The sequence below is a fragment of the Macrobrachium nipponense genome, chromosome 43, assembly GCF_015104395.2.
Source record: "Macrobrachium nipponense isolate FS-2020 chromosome 43, ASM1510439v2, whole genome shotgun sequence".
In the NCBI taxonomy this organism is placed as follows: domain Eukaryota; kingdom Metazoa; phylum Arthropoda; class Malacostraca; order Decapoda; family Palaemonidae; genus Macrobrachium; species Macrobrachium nipponense.
Window position 1 is genome coordinate 6739686 of NC_061104.1, and position 24681 is coordinate 6764366.

Consider the following 24681-nt stretch of genomic DNA (forward strand, 5'->3'; position numbering starts at 1 on the left):
TTATTATTATTATTATTATTATTATTATTATTATTATTATTATTATTATTATTGGTCCGTATTCATAAGTTGCACATTTCGTCTCGTATTGTCTTTGAAGTTTGAGTGCGGTAAGATATCTACAGCTTATTATTATTATTATTATTATTATTATTATTATTATTATTATTATTATTATTATTATTATTATTATTGGCCCATATTCGTAAGTCAACATTTCGTCTCTTGAGTGCAGTCCGATATCTACAGATTATTATTATTATTATTATTATTATTATTATTATACCCATACCGTCAATATTATAGCAATATAAGACTTGATAAGATGGCATGTCATTTCGACGTCAAGGGGGGTAGGGGGCGAATGTCTGGCCAATGCACCTTCTTTGAGCCTACTTGTATAGGAGCCAGTTGTGGGAGGGAGATTCTCGGCTCGGGCTGGACGACGGTAAATTTATTTGTGGATTTTATTGTCCGTATATTATTTAATCGTAAGTGCAATTTTCACCTTAAGACTTTCCAGTTTTTGATAGTTGCAAATGGGTTTCTTTCATTCAAGGACCTCCCCATATAACATTTTGCAAAGTTGGTGGATTTATTTATTTAAGAACATAAATGGATGTAACCTTTGCTTTTTTTTAATTGTAAAGAATTGGTTTTCAGATGCTAATATTGTCAAATCCCGCGTGAAATCACACACTTTAGTTCCAAGGCTGGAATTATTCCAAGACATTCTATAGAGATCAGACATCGTCGTCATTTTTAGCCATCAGCTGTGCGGGAAGGAGTCGATGTGTGTGCGTGTGTGTGTTTTTTGGAAAGGGATGGGCCTAGGAGAGAGAGAGAGAGGAGAGAGGAGAGGGGGGGGGGGGGGGAGTTGCGGCGTGTGTGGCCAGTCTCGCCGGTAACCACGTGTTTTCCCTCCCCCCTTTTGGGTGGTGTTTGGGAGGGGTCATATCCTAGACGGTGGTGGTCGTCCATCTCACCCCTACCCCCCCCCCCCCCCACCCAAGCTTTGCACGGTATGATCGAGTCCTCGTCCATCCCCCCCCCCCCCCAACCCCCCCCCCCCCCCCCCAACCCCATCCTCGCCTCTTCTTCCTCCCCCTTGACTGACTACCTCCACGTTAGCCCCCTCCCCCCCCCCTCTCTCTCTCTCTCTCTCTCTCTCTCTCTCTCTCTCTCTTCCATCATCTTCGAAAAGAGGAGGTCCCCGTCTTGACTTTCAGTTGTTGGAAGGGCTCGTGAATTTCGGAATGGAAGTCTTGTCTCTCTCCGCTTCGTTCAGGATAAATACAGGTGGGTTTCAGGAGAGGCTGTTGGTGCGGTGAGAGGTAATTAATGCTCTCTCTCTCTCTCTCTCTCTCTCTCTCTCTCTCTCTCTCTCTCAGACACTGATAAAAAAAAAACTGAAACTGACAGGGAATCACAATTCTCTCTCTCTCGCTCTCTCTCTCTACCACACTGCACCACAAAAAAAATAAACTGAAACCCTTGACAGGACATCACAATCTCTCTCTCTCTCTCTCTCTCTCTCTCTGTCTCTCTCTCTCTCGCTACCTCTCTCTCTCTCTCTCTCTCTCTCTCTCCAAAATAAACCGAAACCCTCAACAAGTTATCACAATGTACTTTCTCAAATAAATTATACAGTATTACAAATCACACTTCTATTTCCCATCTACTGTACAGTATTTTCCCTCCAGTCTCTCCTCTCTCTCTCTCTCTCTCTCTCTCTCTCTCTCTCTCTCTCAGAGATAAATAAACATAAGGTGTTTTTGAGACATTCTAATCCTTATTACTCTCTCTCCAAAATAAACCAAAACCCTCAACAAGGTATCACAATGTACTTTCTCTCTCAAATGAAATAGAATATACAGCATTACAATTCACTCACTTCTATTCCCCATCTATTGTACAGTATTTTTCCTCCAGTCTTCCAGTCTTCCAGCCAGCGAGACATCCGCCTCCAGGACTTGTTTTGCTTGTTGCCCTGTGTAGGGTCATCGCTGTATCTCCCACCTGCCGTCCTGGAGGAGGTTTTCGTGGGTGCTTGTTGGCCACCTGTCACCCCCCGCCCGATTGCTCCATCCCCGTCGCCGATAAACAATCTCCTATTTACTCTTTTGGGGTATTTTTAGCTGCTGCAACCCAGTCGAAAACACGGGGTCTCCTTTGTCTCGTCGCCGTATTTATTTGTGTGTTTGGGGATATTTGAAGCTGTCTGCGTCTGGGATTCTTCAACTGTTGGGTGATATTTGTTTGCAGTCAGATTTGAAACATTGGCATATTCTCACCTGAATATTTTATTCTTCAATGGTTCATGTTGCCTGATGATCTTATTTGATGAATTTACAGTTATATATGTATGTACTATATTATGTAATAATATATATATATTAAATAAAGACAAGTGCCTCGAAGGAAAGGTGAAACAGCGGAGTGGTTACTTGCCAGGCCTTTCGACACACGGTCCTTTACTAGCAGACTAGTAAAGGACTGTGCATCGAAAGGCCTAGCAAGCAACCACTTCGTTGTTTCACTTTTCCCTCGTGACATTTGCCTTTATTTGTACATTCATCACGTTCCATATCTTCGTGAATCGGGTACACACACACACAAATATATATATATATATATATATATATATATATATATATATATATATATATCTTCTGAACTGACGCTTTTTGTGTAGTATGTTTGTAGTATACCTCCACAACACTGGCCAGACCTTTTTGGCCAATGGACAGAGGGGAAAAATCACTCCCCTCTCTTTTCAATAACATTAAACTCGATCAAAGGGAAACTTTTCAGTACTGTAATTTGTTTAACAAAGGACCAGTCAGTAGGGATAGTATGGAACAATCATGACTATATCGCAGCACTGGGTACAGATATCACTTGATCAGTTGCCAACTAAGGATATCCTGGTTTGTTATTTTCGCAGTTGACCCCGTAGGGGGGTAGTGCCGTCAGTGCACCTCGTGCGGTGCAATGTAGGTTCTTTGCAGCGTCCTTCCGGACCCTAGCTGCAACTATTTTCATTCCTTTTACTGTACCTCCTTTCTTACCATCATTCTTCCATCTTACTGTCTATCATCTACTAACAATTGATTCGTAGTGCAACTGCGAGCCTTTCCTCCTGTTACACCTTTCAAACCTTTTACTGTCAATGTCCGTTTCAGTACTGAATGGCCTTAGTTGGCCCAGTGCTTGACATTATGCCTAAAAAGATGTGTACTTCTGGTGATAGAAGTTCACTCTCGACGTGGTGCGGAAGTCACGTTAAGCCGTTGGTCCCGTTGCTGAATAACCACTGGTTCCATGCAACGTAAAAACACCATACAAACAAACAAACAAAACAATTACCCAAGGCTGGAAAAGATTATGGATTCAGATTAGCACCGAAATATAATCAGTTGTTCCGCGGTACAAAGTAAAACTTGGAAACAAGATTTGGGGAAGTCGATTCTGAAGTTTTCTTTCAGTGTTTACAGATAGAAGATCGACGCGTACAAACCAAGATTATGAATACCCGAGCAAAGGTCATTCATCATAATACAAGACCATCGAAAGCGAAATATAGCAATTATGACTCAGTCCAACAATGAAAAACGTTGTCAGATATACTCTTAATACAATGTTCGTATTGGAATGTAATAGCTTTGCATATAAGCAAAACGTAATTTTTTTAAAAAGATAATATTGTGTTCTGTGAATATAAGCCATTTTCTGTTCTGTCTGCCTTTGAAAATTTTGATTGCTTTGGTGTTAATACATTTTTTTTTTGTCCTGTGAATGTTACTGACAATTTCTGTTCAGTGAATGTTATTGACATTTTCAGGGCTTTGAAAGTTATTGACAATTTCGGTTCTGTGAAAGTTATTGACAATTTCTGCTCTATGAAAGTTATTGACATTTTCTTTTCTGTGGTTATTTTTTTAATTGTTTGTGATTGTTATTGACACGAACTTTGATGTTTAACAGGGACCTTCTAGCAAGACAGTCAAGACAAGAATCTTCCTTATTGAGCCACATAACCACCGAAATGATACGCCTTGCCTTCTTCACCCTGATTTCCTCCTACGAAAAATGGGCCGACGATTTCCAGCTCAGGTGATCTTTCGGTCACACCAATAAAAAGCTGCTAAAATAATAATCATCATTAAAAAACATTATTGTTAAAACTGTAGGCTCATTTGCTCTGCGTAGGCTGCTGCAAAAGCCAAGATGAAAAGATAATTTATGACCTGGCTCTTTTCATTCACTTGCGAAGTATCAGGTTGGCTTTGGCGTAATAACATCGTTGTAACTGGCTGTTTTAGTCTGCATCGTTTTTTTTGTTTTGTTTTGTTTTTTTTTTTTTTTTTTTTTTCTGCGCCAGGTTATAATTGGAAAGCGCTGTTTTGTCTGACTTTTAGTTACAAGTATTATCTAGGCTTTTATGCCAAAGCGTAGTTTTTTTTTATTTATTTATTACTTGGCTTTTTAGTTATGCCATTTTTGGGAGCAGTAACCAGGCTTTAAGGTGATACAATAGATTAATTTCACTCACGTCAAGGTCCAAATCGGGCCACCAAGTGGTAAGGTCGTATTACTCTGCTGCTGTTTCAATTAACCTTTTTGGGTATTGTGCCTTCTGCTAACTCCTTTGTTACTGAATAAAATTGCGGCGGGCTGAAGTAGCAACTAAACTGTTATATTGGTCTTTGTTGAATCAAGTAAGTATCGCTGCTTGTAACTGGAGAAAAACATTTTTCGTCGCTTGTGATATTATCTGCACACCGCTTACAGTTGGTTGGCAATCGTAGATGTAGTCTTTGTAGAGATGTATTTTGAGTAAGGTTGCTGTAAAGTATGGTAAAAAAGATAAAATAGATAAAAGGTTTCGAAATGTGTGTTTGTTTGTAAAGTATATATGTATACTTAGTTCTAAGTATGATTTGGAACCAAACCTTTCGAGATTTTCACATTTTCCGTTCGTTATTCACTGTTACAAACCCGTCTATTTAACGTCTTTAGATCATTAGATTAAAAGACAATAACTGCAGCTAATAGAAATGAAATGTTCTTACTCAAACAAAGGGAATTATCTTAAATGACTCTTATTAGTATGTAGGGTTTTATGGAGATGATGGGATAAGTCAGTGTTGCTGGATTATATCAACTTCAGTGTTGATACACTTACCTCTTGAGGGGAGGAGGAGATGAAACTTTTAAAAGATTATGGTTTTTTTCTTTCTTGTATTTGAACAAACTCTCTCCCCCCACTACACAAGTTAATTTAATATGACTTTCCAGACTGGAAAAAGAAACCCACAAAATTACTGAGAATAACTTATTTACTTGTTGACATGTAAAATAATATGTAAATTCAAGTTATACTCAGTAATTTTGTGGGTTTCTTTTTAATCTTCAGGAGTAAAGTGAAAATAGTTTTTGTTTGGTTCAACTTTTCAGACTCTTCTGTGCCTGTTCGAGGAGCTACAGAGGCAATGGTTTGGATTGGAACTCGATGACTCAATCATCTTGAGTGTTGCAGGGATCTGTCATTTTTTTTTAATTCGTGTGCTCTTAAATGCGCAAGTATGCTCTTGATTAGTGTGTGTACTTAAGAGAGTTCTTGTTTGGAAGATAACATATATTTTTAATGGTTTTATCTGTCATCATTCATCATTTTTACGTTCATACGAGAACGATATTATCATTCAAGTTATTCATACTAATGTATATACCTCTGAATATTCCTGATGGGTTGCGGCGCTTGGTCCTCAAGACCTAAATTTCTTAATCATTCAATCAATCAACAATATATTGCAGTACTCTATCACTCATTGAAAGCGTTTTTCTCTGAAGTAAGGCAGTCAGTAAAATGTGCTTGCTGTAACTGTACTAGATTTTGGAATCGGATAGCATTTTCGACCTTGAAAAAAAAATAATAAAGTAATTCTAAAAATAACAGACTTCAAGGTCATGACGTTAGAAGCGGGGTGTTTGTACATTGGTATTGTTATCATGTTAGTATTTTCCCTAAAGCATTTTACTCTGAATCCTCTTCACGTAATTGAAATTAGATTGCTGTTACCCTGACCCTGGGATTGGGCTTCTGTCTCGCCCTGAATGCCATGTCGTACTCGATTAGGTCGTGGTAAGGTATTTCAACGGCTTGATAAACTGAAGTCCTGTTATTTTTTCTCTCTCTCAAGAAATGGTCAGTTACTATTTTCAGAACTATGCATCATACTAGCAAATTGCATGCAAATGGATTTGTTATGTTTTCAATTCCCTTGGCTAGCTAATAGTTTCGAAGCATAATGCATTTGTTATTTAGATTACTAAGATTAGTCGTGATTCACCCAAAACAAGGATGCAAACACACTGACCTCTCTTGTGGCCCTTTGGTGTGCCAGATCCTGCAGGGGATGTTGGTGCAACCTTTGTGCCATGTTTACGCAGCAGTGATGATAAGAATAAGAATAACAATAATGAGAAGGAGGAGAGAGATATAACGTTGTAGGAGCCGTTATGATGGCGGAAGAGTGGCTCGTTTGTTTTGAGAAATGGAGCATCCACCAGTCTCCCCAGTTGATGAAGGGTCCGTCCGAATTAAAACCTTCTGGTTGAACGAGTCCTTTCTGCCATGCTACCCATATGGCAAGTGTGAGTTCCGGTTTGCAGCGAACAGCCTGTGCCTCAGAGAGAGAGAGAGAGAGAATATTCTCTCGTGTACGACTGGGGCGGTTCAACGACTCCTTGCTCAGAAGTTGGTTCCTTCTCGTCTTCCCCTCTTCCTCCTTTTATCTTTCATGCGAGTCCTCTCCCTTCCCATTTCTTTCCACTGTTCCTCTTCCCTTCCTTACCTCACTCTCACAGTAGGTTGGTCCACCCCTCTCCCCTTTTGCTCCTCCCATGCACTGGCCTTGAATGAATTAGTGAGCACACGTCGTAGAGTAATTCTTTTAGCTTGACCCCTCCGTCCATGAGTTGGCCTTTTCTCCCCTTCCCCTCCCTTTCTCCTCCGTCCCCTCCCCCCTTCTCTCCCCTGATTTTCAACAAAGGAGATCATCACCTTCTTTGTCGTCTCTCTCTCTCTCAAGAACAGCCTTCTTTGGAGCAGGACTTCTGAAGAAGACCCCTTGTTGATCCTGGCGTCAGCTTGTCGCCCATGGATGATCTCGAAGGATGGGGAAGGAAGGTGTGGGCAGAGACAGAGATCGGTTGTAGAAGGAAGTCCTTAAGTCTTTTCTTATCTCTCTCTCTCTCTCTCTCTCTCAGATGACCTTTGTATTCACAGTGTGTTGGAGTTTTATTCTGTACTGTTGGTATCATAATCTGATAAAGATGGCTTTGTAACAGCATGAGCTATTTATATGTATTTAATGGCCGACTCTCGGTTCTAAGGCGAATGGATTTCAAGTCGCCATGGGAATTGCACCATGAGGTTGTTACTTTTTCCTTGGAAACTAATTATTATCAGACACCATTCTATTTGTTACATTCGTTTTTCAACAATTAGAGAGAGACAGAGAAAAGCGAGGCAATTGTGATAGGTCAGGACAAGATTAAAAAAAAAAATGACCCTACAAATTGGCAGCCATTCGATTTGACTGAGTTGGGTGCACAAATAATATTGGGCGATGTTAAATGTTAGTGGCTAGTGGAATCTACCATTCTTAGATATTATGTCAAAAATGGTGCACGAGATATTAGACTCTCGTAGCCAGTTCCTTTAAAATAAGATTAGACGTTGCCAGTAAATGGTTGAAGCCATATTACTTTTACAGTCAATTACACGAGGGTTTATTATTATTATTATTATTATTATTATTATTCTACCATGAATCTGTTGTTAATTTGCTGATTTAGTGTAAATTTAGACATTCAGATAGTTTATGAAAATTACAACCACAAAATAAAAATTATGATACTATATAAGTTTCTTGGCCTCTTTAAAATTATGTTTAAAACTTCTAATGAATTTTATCGCAGAATTGGATACCCGCATAGGTCTTTCCTAGCCATGAACCCCAAAGACCCCAGTGTGATGGTCATACGTTATAGCTCGGGCATTCCATTGAGGAGTGAGAGATGTGTATTTATGGTGATAGAGGTTCACTCTCGAAGTGGTTCGGAAGTCACGTAAAGCCGTTGGTCCCTTTGCTGAATAATCACTGGTTCCATGCAACGTAAAAACACCATACAAAGAAACAAACAAAAATAAACACATTATGGCGGTAATGCTTGATTGAGAGATTCATTCATTTTATCAACCATGGCCCGGCATTGTTTATGATGTTTGCAAGGGAAAATTTGATTAAGAAAATGTTACAATTTCGTTTCATAACGTTGACTAGACCGGCCTAAACTACAAGGTAGTAATTAGATGACATCCGAAATTAAGCGTAAGTGACAGTAAGGGACTAAAAAGTTCTTTTCACGCAGGAAAGTTTTCGGTTTTTTTATTGAAGTTTTAACATGGACATGCTTTCTTGTATGAAAAAATGACCCCTTTTTATAAATTTTCACGTAAATGGCTCTAATGGAATGGCCCAAGTTTAGTTTATTTGAAGGCCATCTACGCAGAACTGAATTGTGATACTAGAATGGTGATAAGCGTAAGACAAGATTCTTTATTTACTCTTTAGAACGGAATTTCATTACTTGAACGAGACTTGGGTCTATGTCTGACATGTTGGTAGCATTTTTATAGAAATGAATGTATTAACAGTAACGAGAACTGACAATGATTTGCCAGAACAAGGACTAGTTTAAGAGTAGCATCGTTTGACTTCCGTTATGCAGAACTGAATTTCGACAATAGAATGAGGGATGCATTAAGGTTAGCTTCGTTTTTTAACTCCTCTCCCCTTCAACTATGGTACGTAGAAATGCCAATATTTGAAACATATGAGGTCAGCGGGGAGGGTACTGTAATGTCCTCATCTAGTACAGGTCCGAAGAAGGCAGAGGAAATGAAAAAAAGGACGTTAGATGCGGGCTTACTCACTAAGGGAGCAGTGGACTAGCTGCGTCAAGAAACGCAGGTTATGAGTTGGAGAAACAGAAGGAATACAATAACAAACGTTGTCAGAAAAATTCAAGATGATTTTAATTAAGTCTCTCTCTCTCTCTCTCTCTCTCTCTCTCTCTCTCTCTCTCTCTCTCTCTCTCTCTGAAGCCTGTGTGCCGAAGTTGTCAGAAAAATTCAAGATGATTTTAATGACAGTCTCTCTCTCTCTCTCTCTCTCTCTCTCTCTCTCTCTCTCTCTCTCTCTCTCTCTCTCTCTCTCAGGCCGGTGTACGGAAGTCTTGCGATCCTGGCTTCCCTTTGTCCTGATGAGGCCTTTTGTATGGGAAATTTCAGAAGCGCGAGGAGTTTGTTTTTCTGATCACTCCTCAGGGATTGCGTGGGAATCCGGAAGAGGAGACGACATCAAAACACCGCCAGGGTTTTCTCTCCGTTCGTCCAGTTCTCACCATTATCCATTTATTTTCATGCCTGTTTATTCGTTCTCCCCCTTTTTTTGAGACTTCTTACCCCCTTTTTCCCCTTCGTGCACACTTCGTTTATTATTCCCCTTCTCTCATCCTCTCGTTTTTCTTTGTCGGCTCTTCTAGTGTAAGAATTTATATATTTGAACAATTATATTTATATACACATAATTTTAGATTTTTTATATGAAATTTATTTTAGCTTTCATTTTTTTCTATTTAGATTTATTTCGGTGTCAATAACCTAGATGTTGTGACGCCAGTTTTAATAGACATAATCAATCAATCAGTCATCAAGTCAGACCTCTTTATTTTATTCTACTTATTTATTTATTTATTTATTTATTTATTTTGGCACGGTTTGCAGTGAATAGAAAGATATTCCAATCTCCGGATTGTCTTACTTTTTGATTTAATACTTTGGGATTACTTATTAATATGATAATGAAAACTGAAGTAAACATCGCTTTTTAAGGTTGGTTTCCCCTCTTTGAACATGCGAACGATTAATCATTCTCGGTTTTTTTCTGTTTTAATCCCATTTCCCGAAAAAAAAACCTTTGTTATTACTTGGCTGTGCTGTATATGGCAGGCAAGGTAAAGAAAGGCTAGCGACCTCATTTTCTGAAGATTTATAGAGATCAGTAGGATACCACTTTCTAGAGCTCCCTCATCCTGACAGGAAAAGGCGTATTGATTGAACACGATATCAGATAAGCCCCTAATATCGTATCACGCCCTCCCAAATTGGAAGGTTCGAATCCTGGTCAGGGTATGTGTCAATAAGCCTCTTAATATCGCATCACGCCCTCCCAAATTGGAAGGTTCGAACCCTGGGCAGGGTATGGATAAATAAGCCCCTAATATCGTATCATGCCTTCCCAAATTGGAACCCAAATTGGAAGATTCGAATTCTTGTTAGGATATGTGTTGATTATTTCCAATGTATGTTGAATTCGATACCGATGGGCTGGATTTATCATCATATTTTGTGAATATAATAGTCAGTGTGGGATTAAATATATTAAGATCGAAAAAATGTGAAGATTTGTAGGGGTGGCAAGAGAGTTCTTGTATGGATAAGTTAAGTATATCTTAGTTTTACCTGACCACTGAGCTGATTAACAGCTCTCCTAGGGCTGGCCCCAAGGATTAGATATTCTTACGAGGCTAGGAACCAATTGGTTACTTAGCAACGCGACCTGCTTATTGTGGGATTCGAACCACATCGAGAAATGAATTTCTATCACCAGAAATAAATTCCTCTTGATTCCTTGTTGGCAGGGCGGGGAATCGAACCCGGACCCTGAGATCGGTAGTCGAGCACGTCACCGACTCGTCCAGCGAGGAACTATGCGAATGGGTGGAGCAGTGTGTTGAGATGGTGTGGTCATTTGCAAAGAATGGTGGAGAGAGTACACAGTTCGGAAGTGTTGGGGGGAAAGGAGAAGATGCAATCCCAGTAAGAGGAAGTGAGAATGCGTGTACTATAGTAGATTCACATCACCCATGCATCTGATGTCTAGGCCAGTCCCTTACGACGCTCCTGATTGGCTGTTGATAGGTCAGTCACAGGGCTGGAATCTCTCGGTCTCTCTCGAGAGTTCACACAGGCGGGATGTACGTTCCACCTTTCCTGAGGGATACTTCTTTAATAAGTATCCCTCTGGAGAGGTGGAACATACATCCTGCTTATGTGAACTCTCGAGAAAGACAGAGTTTCCAGCCCTGTGATTTGCTTATCAACAGCCAATCAGGAGCGTCGTTATTATACAGAGGTTAGAAGAGAATTCCACAGAACTTTTCAATCAACTCGAGGAACTTTTCGTCTGTGCGTTGCGTGTGCTATACTGCTCCGCTCTTTCTCCCTCCTCAGATTTCCATTATGGTCCTTCTGCGAGTTATTTCCCCTTCACATTCGTATCTTGTTCTTCCCCAGTGCGCCTCTTCGTTTAATCTTTTTCCAATCCTCTCCTTTCAATTCCTTTCTCGTCTGTTTCCACGATGCTTGTTTCATGTTGGTGTTGCCTGTCGGCTTTTATTTCGAATTCGAAAATAATGGAACCTGGACAACAAGACCTTTCATTTTTATATTAGTTTTATGTCTCTCTCTCTCTCTCTCTCTCTCTCTCTCTCTCTCTCTCTCTCTCTCTCTCTCTCTCTCTCTCTCTGCGCATCGTACCTTTCTTCACCAATTTCTGTATCGATTGATATTCTTCTGTTTGTCCATTTTTAAGATAAATTTTATCCTCTCTCTCTCTCTCTCTCTCTCTCTCTTTGCGCTTCGTACCTTTCGTCACCAACTTCCGTATCCTATGATATATTCTTCTGTGTCAATTATTAAAATAAATTTTTATCCTCTCCTTTCTCTTCCTCCTATTCCTCCCGCTCTCTGCTCTCCAACTCTCTCTCTCTCTATTCTCCTCCTCTCCTCTCTCTCTCTCTCTCTCTCTCTCTCTCTCTCTCTCTCTCTCTCTACCTCTCCGCTTCGTACCTTTCTTCACTAATTTCTGTATCCATTGATACTCTTCTACTCGTCCCATTTTTAGAATCATTTTTTTTTTTTTTTTTTTATCCTCTCTCTCCTATCTCTCTCTCTCTCTCTCTCTCTCTCTCTCTTCGCATCGTCCCTTTCTTCATCCCCTTTCTGCATCCATTGATATTCTTGTTTGCCCTGTTGGTGACGTTCGTATCTTGCTTTTCCATTGTGCGAGCTTTTACTTCGCATTTTCACGCCTCTCCAAATTTCATGTCGTCCCCTTTTCACGGCTCCAATTATTCCAAGCTGGTGTCTCCTCTTCAATGTTTTTCCTGCCATTTAGATGTTTAGATTATTTTTGACGTTTAATATTTTTATTTCTATGTTTTAAAATTGGTTTCTTGAGTGCATTTTGGTTTTATGCTTTCTCTTTGAGAGTGCCGGTTCTATTTTAACGAAAGCAATAAATGAAGTAGCAAAGTTAGTCAACTTGGGGGTTGGGGTGGGGAGGGTTTTATGCAGTGTGGAAGAGGACATTAGAACCTAACACACTGAAAGAATATATGTATATGTATATAAATACATATATATAATTATGTATATAATTATATATATATATATATATATATATAAATATATTTGGATATAATATAATTAAATCCTGCACGCTCGTAACTCTTGATTAACCCAGTTGCATATCCTTTAATTTGAGAACGAAAATAAGTCGGGGACTGCAGCGCGCATCCCCCCTGATACTTTTTTCTGCCATTTACGTCGTTTTTAAAGGTTTTCTTTGAGGCTGAAAATCTCTCGAATGACGCCGAAAAGGGAGATTTCTGCCCCCAAATCTCTCCGGCTGGCTGCGCAGACAGCCACCAGGAATGGCCGTGACACGTTCTGAAGGATAATCTAATGCCCCACTTCTATCCCAGAGGTCTGCCATCATTTTTACCGGTTCTGCTTGGGAGATATATATATATGTTTATGTTTGTGTCGATTTGTTTGTTTTGTGTGGGTGAGTGGGTTAGTGTATAATATATATATATATTTAATATAATATATATATATATATAGTATATATAATATATATATATATTCACAATAGAGGCACGTGACTTCATTATTATAAGCGAATCTAATACCAAACTGGTACACGGTGACTCAAAGTAATGATAAGCTGGAATCTAATCCCATGTAATGACAGTAAAATGTGTCCCCCCTAATGCTAAATCTAATACCAAACTGGTACTGACAAAGTAATTGTGACCCTCTAATGCTGAATCTAATACCAAACTGGTACTGACAAAGTAATTGTGTCCCCTGTATGCTGATCTAATACTAAAATAAAATGGTGACAAAGATGTGGTTCTAAGTAAATTGTGGCCCTGCAAATAATGCTAAATCTAATACCAAACTGGTACTGACAAAGTAATTGTGTCCCTCTAATGCTGAATCTAATACCAAACTGGTACTGACAAAGTAATTGTGGCCCTCTAATGCTGAATCTAATACCATACATAAGTGCAAAAATGCTTTCCCCAAAAAGTCTCCATACCTTACAGAGCCTTGAGGAGGGTAATAACTTATTTCCTTAACTGGCGTTCGGCCTCGGAAATTGGATGATTTTGATAGGACCCTGGCGAGATATTAGAAGAAAGGCCACTGAAGATTGCCGACGAAAACCTAACTCCCGTTTGTTTGTGGGTGGGTTGGGTGTTTTTGGGGCGGGTAGGGGGGGGGGTGGAATTGGGGGGGGGGGGGGGGGGGGTAAATTGGGGGGGGGACAACCTGCAACCCTGTGAACGTTTTCTTTGCCAACAGTGAGTGTTGATGTCAAGGAGAAGGCGCTGACTTAAGTTATTGTCTTTGGGGGTTTTTATGTTACAAGGGTTAGGATGTCTCAAAGACTTCTTGCGATATGGTGCTAGATTGGAATGAATCTCTCTCTCTCTCTCTCTCTCTCTCTCTCTCTCTCTCTCTCTCTCTCTCTCTCTCCTCTCTTTCTTTCTTTCTCAGAAGGAATATAGAATTACAAAGGTTGTCAGAAAAAGTCAAGAATATTTTAATTCTCTCTCTCTCTCTCTCTCTCTCTCTCTCTCTCTCTCTCTGCTCTCTCTCCTCTCTCTCTCTCTCTGATAATTGCCAGAAAAGTTGCAGAGGTGGGGGTATTATTCGCCGTGTAAAAATACCCACACCGTAGCCTTTGTTAAATTTCTTATTCTTCTCGAAGTACAGTCGAAGAAGAAGAAAATCACAAATTGTTGTCATGATTTACTCTTATGTACAAACAAATAATAAGGTTTGGTCAGCCACTCATTCTCATTATTAATGATAATTATTGTAATTCCATCATTAGTTCCTGACGCCATTGTCCGTTGCTTCACCCTTCAATTGCTCTCATTACTTCCGCAGCAATCACTTCCACAGCAGTCATTTCCACAGCAATCACTTCTGCAGCAATCACTTCCACAGCAATCACTTCCACAGGAGTTGCTTCTGCAGCAATCACTTCCTCACTTCCGCAAGCAATCACTTCCACAGCAATCACTTCCACAGCAATCACTTCCTCACTTCCGTAAGCAATCACTTCCCCAGTAATCACTTCCACAGCAATCACTTCCACAGTAATCACTTCCGCAGCAATCACTTCCACAGTAATCACTTCCGCATCAACCACTTCCGCAGCAATCACTTCCACAGAAGTTCTAAAAGTGGCTTGAACCCCTTCCACTTTCTCTCGGATCAGCTTCCCTCGTCACATCTACCAAGTCATAATACAGAAACTCACTCCTACATTTCAAAGTTTTTATTTTCTGTAAAAGAAAAAAAAAGAAAACTATTGAGATTGCTTTTTGTCTGTCCGTCCGCCCTCGGATCTTACAAACTACTGAGGCTAGAGGGCTGCAAAGTAGTATGTTGATCATTCATCCTCCAATCATCAAACATTCCGAATTGCAGCCCTCTAGCCTCAGTAGTTTCTATTTTATTTAAGGGTAAAGTTAGCCATGACCATGCTGACATCGCTATAGGTGCCAACAACACATCCCACCACCGGGCCGTGGCTGAAAGTTTTATGGGCGGTGGCTGGGAGTTTCATGAGCTGTGGCTAACTGTTTCATACAGCATTGTACGCCATACGGAAAACTCAACTGCGTTTCTTCGGCGCATTTTTTACTTGTTCTAATTGTCGCTCAAAGTAATATTTGTCTGTGCAACCTGCATCATATATATGAAAATCTGGTTTTGTGAGTTTCATATAATCTAGCACAAATAAAAAGTCTTTTATTCAGTGGCTGATTGGATGAAGCGTTTGTATGCATGAACTGTTTGCTTAGACGGAGATATTATGTGTTATGAGAAAATCCAAAAAAAAGAGACTGTACACTTAAAAAAGAACACCAGACTCGGTATAGACGTCCTTGCCTTTTAACAGCTTGTCTGTCCCCGGACGTAGGAAAAAAAAAAGAAAAAAAAAAAAAAAGAAAAAAAAAAGAGGACAATGGCGTGATATTGAACGGTGTCCAAGCAACGAAAAGCCAGGGGTACGTGGTGTCGCCTCGTCAAGGGGTTTGTATATTAGGAAGGACATCGCAGGGGAGAGAGAGAGAGAGAGAGTTTGGCAGTGGAATGGAATGGCTAGGCAATTCCCGGTAATTGACTTGGAGTTAGGAATGGTGCCAAGGTCAGAGCCTGGAATTCTTTCCCTACTGCCTCCTCCCTCCCCTTTTCACCGCCATGTAGCCTGGGGCCACAGGGAACAACACCCTCTCCCACCCCACCCCCTCCAACACAACAGCAAGAACTTCCCCTTGACCCCCATCTCCCTGGCTCAGCCTCGACCGCCAGGGCCACATTGGCGCGTTCCGAATCTTCGGTGTCTCAAGGCTATGAATTGTTCATGAAGGAGAAGTAGGAGGCTAAGCTTTCGTGATCAACGACGGGAGGGAAGGAGTGAGGGAGGTCATCGGGTGTTGGAGGATGACTCAGAGGAAACACTTCGCTTATGCGCTGTGCACCTTCAAGTGTGTTGGTTGGGACGTCTTGAGAGGGATATCATCCTCGTAATCCTGATGCGGACTTTGGTTTTATGTTTTTTTTTTTTTTTTTTTTTTTTTTTTTTTTTTTTTTTTTATCAGTTCTGGAATGGTTTTATGTTTTGTCTTAACAGCTCTGGGAATTGTTGAAGGGGAAAGTTGGGTATCAAAGAAGCCACCTCCAAACGGCTACTCCTCTCCCTTCTTATTCTGAGCATGATATGAGGTTGCGAGCCTTACACCCTTTCGCCTCATGTCAGCCAGACTTTTAAGTTGCGTTGGCAAAGAGCCACGATGCTGTCCACTCTCGGTCAGAGGGTTCAGAATGATGTGCAGTGTGTGCGTATGTGTATGTAAGCTCAAGCCTTGTCATTGTCTTATATACAGAACCTCTTGAATTATGCACATTCTAGTTAATTTTGAAGCGAAATACTGTCACAAAGCAAAATTTATTTACTTTCCAGTAAACTTTGCACATTGTAATGATAACTTTATTGATCTCTAAAGTACCCTCTGACTCGTAGCCTAATTATGTTTGCTCTGTTGCTTGGAGATTTTGGTATAGTACGATATACCTAATCTTTTCTCTTACTCTTGTTGATGCACTTCATAGTACAGAGGACATTGTAAGTTAGTATAAAGATCCTTAGAGTATTGCAAGTTTCTTCCTTTTAAGATCAGGAACTTGGTGAAATGACCAGAAAAAATCGACAGCTGCTTTTGGAGATTTGCCAAGCAATAGATTATGGATATGACCCCCTTTACTTCTTGCAACGTGCCAGTCCTCCCCGAGACTGGTGGAAATGACCTGTTTTAGAAATATGTCTCTTTGGATAGTGAGTTTTATTCAGTTTGAATTAGTGTGCTCCATGGCAGTCGTCTAATTAGTCCTAGGTCTTTTCTGTGTTGAGTAAACCTAGTCTGTTTTCTCTGGTAATGTCACGGTTTATCCCACAGCAATGAATTTACCTACTGCACACAAGTATGGTGCTTGTAGAGGCGTTTTTGAATTTTAATTAAAAGTGCCTTGCGCTACGCGCGCACACGTATATATATACATACACATGTTGATTTACACATGAATACGCGTATACATATGTAGACGGGGAAAGTGAAATAAAGGAGTACAAGATCTTATGTCTTACGGTAATGGCGAAAGATCTAGCACTCCACTATGAGGTACTTTCCTAATGGCCATATTTACATTTTATATCAACCTTTTTATTCTCGCGATGGAAGTTTTATGTATAGTTTGTGTATAACACATCTTCGTCTATTTATTTATTTGTACTCAACGATATTCACTTCCTCTAGGTTCAGTTAAGCCTATCTTAGTTTAACTAGACCACTGAGCTGATTACAGCTGTCTATGGGCTGGCCCGAAGGGTTAGATTTTTGTACGTGGCTAGGAACCGGTTGCTTACTTAGCAACGGGACCTACAGCTTATTGTGGGATCCGAACCACATTATATCGAGAAATAAATTTCTAATCGCCAGAAATCAATGTCGCTGGTTCCTCACTTGCAGCACCGGGGAGCGAAGTCGGGCTACCAGATTGATAAGCGAGTTCGCAACCCACTCGTCCAGTTAAGAACTTGACTTTCTGTAGCCTTCTGAGGACAGTGCGGCTTTTATAAATTCTATCCTCATCGGTGGTTTCGTTTTGAAATGACCCTTATACATGAGCACGGATAGTTTATAAGGTCATTATGTTTGTAAACGAATAATTTGAAGTAGTGTCCCTAACATTTTTATTCTTGTGTTCATTTGCAGATACCATATAAATTTGGTTTGTTTAATGTTGCCTAAAGCCTTGAATGAGTATCCAAACTCTTCATTTTTAAGTATTTTCTTTGTAGGAACATGAAGCTACTGATACCATTGAAAGTTTTCTCCACAGGAGGTTCATCCGTGATTTTGCAGTTTCAGTTTAGTATGACAACGACTGTTATCATTTTTCTTGATGGTACACCATTTCCTTAAAATAGGAATCTGCATTTTGATCAATTGAAAGCCTTAGTTTATATATAATTTATTGAAGGTCCGATTGCCCTCATGATGTTCCTTTGTCTTTTCTCCATTTTGGTCAAATGAAAGCCTTGGCTTATATTATTATTATTATTATTATTATTATTATTATTTATTTTATTATTATTATTATTATTCATTATTATTATTATTATTATTATTATTATTATTATTATATTGAGAAAGCCGAAGTTTGCATATTTAGGGGTATGATTGCCCTAATGATTTTCCTTTGTCTTTTGCATGGTTGACTAAATGAAAGCCTTCGTTTATATTGAAGATGTTTTTGCCCTAATGAATCTCCTTTGTCTTCTGTAGGGTTGATTAAAAGAAAGCCTTAGTTTATATAGTATATATTAAAGGTACGATTGCCCTAATGATTCTCCTTCGTCTTTTGCAGTGTTGATTAAAAACAAGCCTTAGTTTATATTGAAGGTGTGATTGCCCTAATGAGTCTCCTGCTCCAGGGTTGATTAAAAGGAAGCCTTATTTTATATAGTATATATTAAGAGGTATGATTGCCCTAATGATTCTCCTTTGTCTTATGCAGGTTTGATTAAAAGAAAGCCTTAGTTTATATAGTATATATTAAGAGGTATGATTGCCCTAATGATTTTCCTTCGTGTTCTACAGTGTTCATTAAAAAAAAAGCCTTAGTTTATATTGAAGGTGTGATTGCCCTAATGATTTTCCTTCGTCTTCTGCAATGTTCATTGAAACAAAGCCTTAGTTTATAATGAAGGTGTGATTGCCCTAATGAAGTTCCTTTGTCCTCTGCAGGGTTGGAGGTCTTGTCATGTCATGGGCGGGTGAGGAGGCATCAACAGAGCCCCCGTTACCATACACGAAGATGAGGTACTCCGAGATGCCTCGAGATATCTCCTGCGACAGCCTCGCTGCCCTCCGCATCAATGAGGTAAGGGAGCAACAACAACAGACGTTTCTCGCTCTCTCCTTTCTCTGTTTCTCTGTCCCGTATATTTACACCTGTTGCATTTCTCATATATATATATTATATACCCACGAAGGAAAGTGAAACAATGTGAAGTACCGATGCAAGGCCTTTCGACTTACTGTCCTTCACTAAGGACAAGAAGTCGAAAGGCCTTGCAGCTGTACGCCATTTTTTCAATTTAATTCGTGGCTTTTGCCTTTATTTATATATTCATCATGTTCCAAATTTTCATGTTTTCCTTCCACCCACAAACACCCTAGGGGTTATCTAAGATCCGTCGAGGGCACATATACCTTGTTTTGCACACACGCCATTGCTCAAAGAACAGTACTTACACTTGCCGTCAGCACCCGCTCACTTGCTTTCGTAGCGCATTACTCACTCACTCACTCACTCACTCTCCATCAGCGGGTTGCTCACTCAAGCAATCACGAACGGTGGAAGAAGAACGGATGATAAAATCTGGTCGTGTGTGGCAGGGTCGGGGTGGGGAGGTTGGTTGCAAGACCAGAGGGTACTGCTGTAGTTAAGAGATATGTGTTGTCCTGTTCATTGAACTTCCTTATCCATCCACCTCTCTCGCTCTCTCTCTCTCTCTCTCTCTCTCTCTCTCTCTCTCTCTCTCTCTCTCTCCAAGTAGGCACTTCATGAGAATGTATATAATCATTCTGTGTCGGATGCCCGGAGGAAGAGAGAGAATAACAGTGCCTTAGTAGCGAGCGCCCTCCGCCAGGGAGTTGGATCTGTGTGGTGCCTTTCATTCGCTGCAGGCAAAAATGGACAGTCTTGATTCTAGTTAAAAGAGTTGCTTATTCTTTTAGGGATGGGGTGATCGATCATGTCAGCAGCTGCTAGCATTTCTTCGACAGACTTCTTCGGCAGTTTTCATAAACTATCCTATCATCTCGTGTTGGTGTTTTTTTTTTTTTCCTACGTAACTGAACCTGGAAAATGTTTTCGAATACATTTCCTTAACAGGATTTTATTTTGGATATTAGTTTGATATTTTATTAAACATTTTATACAGAATGTTACGTTTTAGTCATACAGCCTTTTTTCCTGTGTATAATTTTTTAGCTAGAAGTACTTACTTCAGTTGGCATTATTGTATAACAAAGTTAATGCATTCTTCATGGAAATAATCTTATTTAAATAGATATAGCATTTTTTAAAAAGTTTTTATCACTGTTTAATACTGCGATTGATAAGAATATAAATAGTCCAGTTACTAAATATACACAGTGCGGGTGCACTCCTTGGGTATAATCGGATGCTGACGTTAAGAAACTAGAATGTTGTGTTTACCCAGGATGAATTTATCTTGCGGGGTAAACTTTTATCTAATCTGAACACACCATTTTGCCAAAGTTCTTTGATCCTGAAAGAGCCCATTCAGGTTCTGCCTTCTACGAAAACTGACGTTATCACTGATTACCTCGACCTTTTCTCACACTAAACCCACAGTCTGCTTTTGCATCAGTTTCAGGAATAGGGCTTACCATTCTTCGTTCTCTTTTTATAGTTGTTAGGTAAGAAGGGCTTCTTTGACTCCCCTACATAAACTTGTATTAGACATCAGTATTCGAGAGGACTTTGTGTCGTCGTATCTTAAAAAAGGAATGAAGTTAAAGAAGATCTGATAGACAAACAATTGTCAAAGGACGATGAGTTTGACCGAGCAAGGTGGAGGAATGCTTTCAGAATCATCGACCCCCACATAGGAGTGGGAAAAGATGCAGGGAAAGATCTTCTAAAAACTGGGTATTAGCTGCTCGTGAATAGAATGTGGTTTTAAGAAAATGTTCCTGAAATCGGTGTAAAATTTTAAGCTAAACTCCAAGTGTTGCTTTTTTCTTGACAGGTTGATGTCAGGAGAAAAATTAAATGTCCTCTTGTAGAGGAGGTTAACGTCATTAGAGACGAGTGAGTTTTCTGCATTGTCGTTGAATAAATGTTATATTTGTGCCACTGACAACTTGTAACAGTTGATCCTACAAGTAAATAAAAGATACTCGTGACAGAAAGCAAGACTATGATAACATCAGATATTTATTCCTAAATAAGGCGCGAGTTGTTTTTAACTGGTTTGATTTTTTCGGGTGAAGACCAGAAATATAAAAACAGAATAATTTGTTTCACGCCGTAAATAGCAAAGGTTTCTATTGTAGCAGACAAGGCGAAGATCCCTTTTCGCATGAGATGTGGAAACCGAGGCTACATAAGCTCTCTCAAAATATCAATTTTTTGCGGGAAAAAAAGTTTACTGTGTTTTTTATTTATGATTCTCTTGAAAAGGAGCAAATAGTAATTAACTGTGATAAATGGATGTAAGATCCCTTCCTTTTCAACTTCTGGTGAAAATAACACCCAGGAAACAATACTGTTTTCATTAACTGTTTCCATTACATGAAATGCAGTTTTGGAATTTATTTCCCTGAAGGAAAGTAAGGGATATTATAGTTGAAAACAGAGTGACAATTAGATTTTTTTTTAATGGGGAAAATTGGATAAAGACGCCTATTGAAATTGAATTAATCGTTAAATTCAGCTGAAAGAACCCTTGTGGTTAACGAAGAGTTCATTAACTTTGCTGACTGCGATGATTTGCAAGGCCAAACACAAATTTCGTTGGAGTGGTTCTGTCCGCTGTTTGCCCACTGTATGATTGGCTCCTCCACCATAAAGTCTACATATCGTAAAAAGAAAGAAACAAAAAAAAAAGTCGGTGCCCGAATGTGGAAAATTGTAAACATCAGTTGACAGATTTCTCTCTATGGATTTCTAAAGTTTTTTTTTTTTTCTGCAAAATAAGAGTCAATTTTGTCATCATATGGGACACTCTCTCTCTCTCTCTCTCTCTCTCTCTCTCTCTCTCTCTCTCTCTCTCTCTCTCTCTCTCTCTCCTGATCTTTGGACTGTATTGAACAGTCGCATCTTCTGCCCAAAATTGTTAACTTTTGCCAAGGGTACCTTCCATGAGTAGGGGTCTTTAGGGATGATTTTTTCTTTGCCCCCCACCCCCCCAAAAAAAAGTGTATAAAGCCTATAAAAAGAACTTGATTTTGAAGGAAAATCCTCAATGTTTTCTATTTATATCCTACAGAGACACCGTCATCTTGAGCTTCATTCTAAAAGACACTTGACGTTGATATTGTTGCCATCATCCTCTTTTAAATGTCCTTTTGATTTTAAGATTTATCAGTCTTAAAAAAATGATGATTTTTCCAACGTTTTCGGAAAAGATACTTCCTGGAAGGGATGATTGTGTGGGAAGAACAAAAGGTTTCTTAATCCCTTCGATATGAAAGGAAAGTTGGCGGTGGTCTTTTTGATATTAAAAGGAATAATCCTAGAATAGACGGATGTCATTCATTGGCTTGTTCTCATCTCCCATGATGATGGAGGTTGGTGACAAAGAAGAATCTCTTGGGCTTTGTTCGATTTCTTAGGATTTTCTTGATAAGAATACCTCGGTGGATTATCTTCATTATATAAATTTACGCTTCATTGTTTTATAACGTTATAACACGAAGGCAACGTACATGGCATTTCATAAAACTAGAAAGATCTAATGTTTCCCGTAGGAGGATAGTCCCACGAGTGCAATTCATACGGTGCACTGTAGGCATTGCTTAAGGTTCTTTGCAGAGTCCCTTCTGCCCCTAGCTGCAAAAGCTTTCATTCATTTAACTGTACCTCCTTTTATATTCTTTCTCTCATCTTACTTTCCACCCTATCCTAACAGTTGATTGTAGTGCATCTGCGAGGTTTTCTTCCTGTTACAACTTTCAGACCTTTTTACTGTCTGTTTCCTTTTCAACGTTGAATAACCTCATAGGTCCCAGCGCTTGGCCTTTATAGCCTTAACTCTGTATTCTGTGATCTAACGTTGGGCGTTGTGATATTCGAATCTAGTCTAAATACGAACAAACGACACCATTTCTGAAATTGTGAAAAGACACCTCCAGGTGGCGAAGGTGGGTTGGATGTATTCAAGCGTTCTCGAACCCTGGCGAGGATGAAGAAAGACTCTCTCTCTCTCTCTCTCTCTCTCTCTCTCTCTCTCTCTCTCTCTCTCTCTCTCATAGAAACACGACGATTGCGAGGACAACTAATATAAACATTCAAAATAAAAATAATGATAGGCATAACAAAAGTATACAGTAACCTATGTACGTTAAACGAAAACCAGACAGGAAATAATGGATGGAAACTAAAACTGAATAGATACAACACATCCCTTTGTGGGAACTTCTTTACATACAAGGTATGTAACACGTGGAATAAACTGCCACCAGAAGTTGTAAACAACAACAGTGTAGAAGAGTTTAAAAGAATGCTAGACAAAACCATTAGGGCACTGTGAATGAACAGTTAAACCTGCTCCTACAGATAAGTGAGCACACGATGTCTCCTCGGATGGACTAATAAGTCTTTGAGACATCCTAATCCTTTTAATTCCTTGTAACTCTCTCTCTCTCTCTGACAGTGATGAAAGTATTGCAAAAGTTAATGACTTTTCGGGTTGTCTTTCCTCAGACCGTCGAGTTCAATCTCGAAGTGTGAGATTTCGCGAACGTATAAGGATGGATGTGAGGGACGTTTTAACTGGAAAAAAATAATATTGTTTTTGTTTTATTTATTAAGGAGTTCTTTTGTATGGAATAGGTTGCTCAGCGGGCCACGTCGGTATGGAGAAAGTTTGCTCGTAGATCCCAATGAGTTTTATTAAAAGAGAGTTCGGATGTTATTTATAGGACAGGACAGATGAGAAGACAGTTGCAGTTTTCCTTGTCCCTTTGTGCAAGGTTTTAGTTTCCATTTGGTTATCTGTCTATAATAATGAAGTCAGAGTGGATCTTTCTCGTTCGTCCAGCCAGGGTGGGGGCGGAGTAGGCAGGGGATCGGAAAATTAGGGGAGATAATGACACATCCACCCTCCACCTGCAAACCTAATTTCCGACCCGGGTGGGCGGGGCTAGGTAGGCGATCGGGTCGGTAGGGGAGCCATGACATATCCACCCTCCACCTGTAAACCTGATTGTCCGCCCTGTAGGTAGGCGATCGAAAGGGTGGGGGAGACATGACAATCTACCCTCCTCCTGCAAACTTGATGGTCCGCCCTGGGTGGGGGTGGGTAAGTAGGCGATCGGGAGGGTAGGGGAGGCACGATGGGCAGCACCGGGTTCCAGTGCAGTGTAGCGCACGCCATGAAGCTTGTTTGTTGATATTTAACAGAAGAATCGTTAAAAGTTCACAATGATTAATCATAAAGAAGCATAGAAACTTCTTACCACAGATATGATTTGTGAACGACCATGAATATTCGTGTATCAAACTTCAAATAAAAGAATATATGTAAATATATTTTTTAGAAAGACTTAATGTCTCCTTTCACTTTAGCGCAGGACCTTTTCATTGTTTCAGTATTTTACATAGCTATTGTTAGCCAAGTTTTAACAAACTGTGATTATCTTCAGTTATCCATCAGTGAGACGTTTTAAAAGAAAGATGAATTCGTCTTTGTATGAAAAAGGATTTTGAAACCTTTCGAGTGCATGAAAATTGTATAACCTATGACATTTAATCTGTAGCAGGAAAAAGAATGACTTGACTCCTATTTCTCCCCTTAATCCGGACCCAAGTGATGTAATATTCCAGTATCTTCAAGCAGACGAGCAGAACATCTTCAG

The 24681-nt window shown here is 39.7% G+C and overlaps 1 protein-coding gene across 5 annotated transcripts in view; it reads left to right on the forward strand.

Moving 5' to 3' along the window:
• The window catches only part of LOC135214023 (ras-specific guanine nucleotide-releasing factor RalGPS1-like), a 210372-nt gene that overhangs the window by 160701 nt on the left and 24990 nt on the right, over nucleotides 1-24681 (forward strand). For 3 of the 5 annotated variants that reach the window (XM_064248133.1, XM_064248134.1, XM_064248136.1), the window contains exons 3-4: nucleotides 3988-4116; nucleotides 18814-18949. In XM_064248133.1, coding sequence (XP_064104203.1) covers nucleotides 4049-4116; nucleotides 18814-18949 — 204 coding nt within the window. In that variant the 5' untranslated portion in view covers nucleotides 3988-4048. Of the gene's footprint in view, nucleotides 1-3987; nucleotides 4117-18812; nucleotides 18950-24681 lie in introns of those variants that run through there. The other 2 variants (XM_064248135.1, XM_064248137.1) reach the window with 2 other exon arrangements.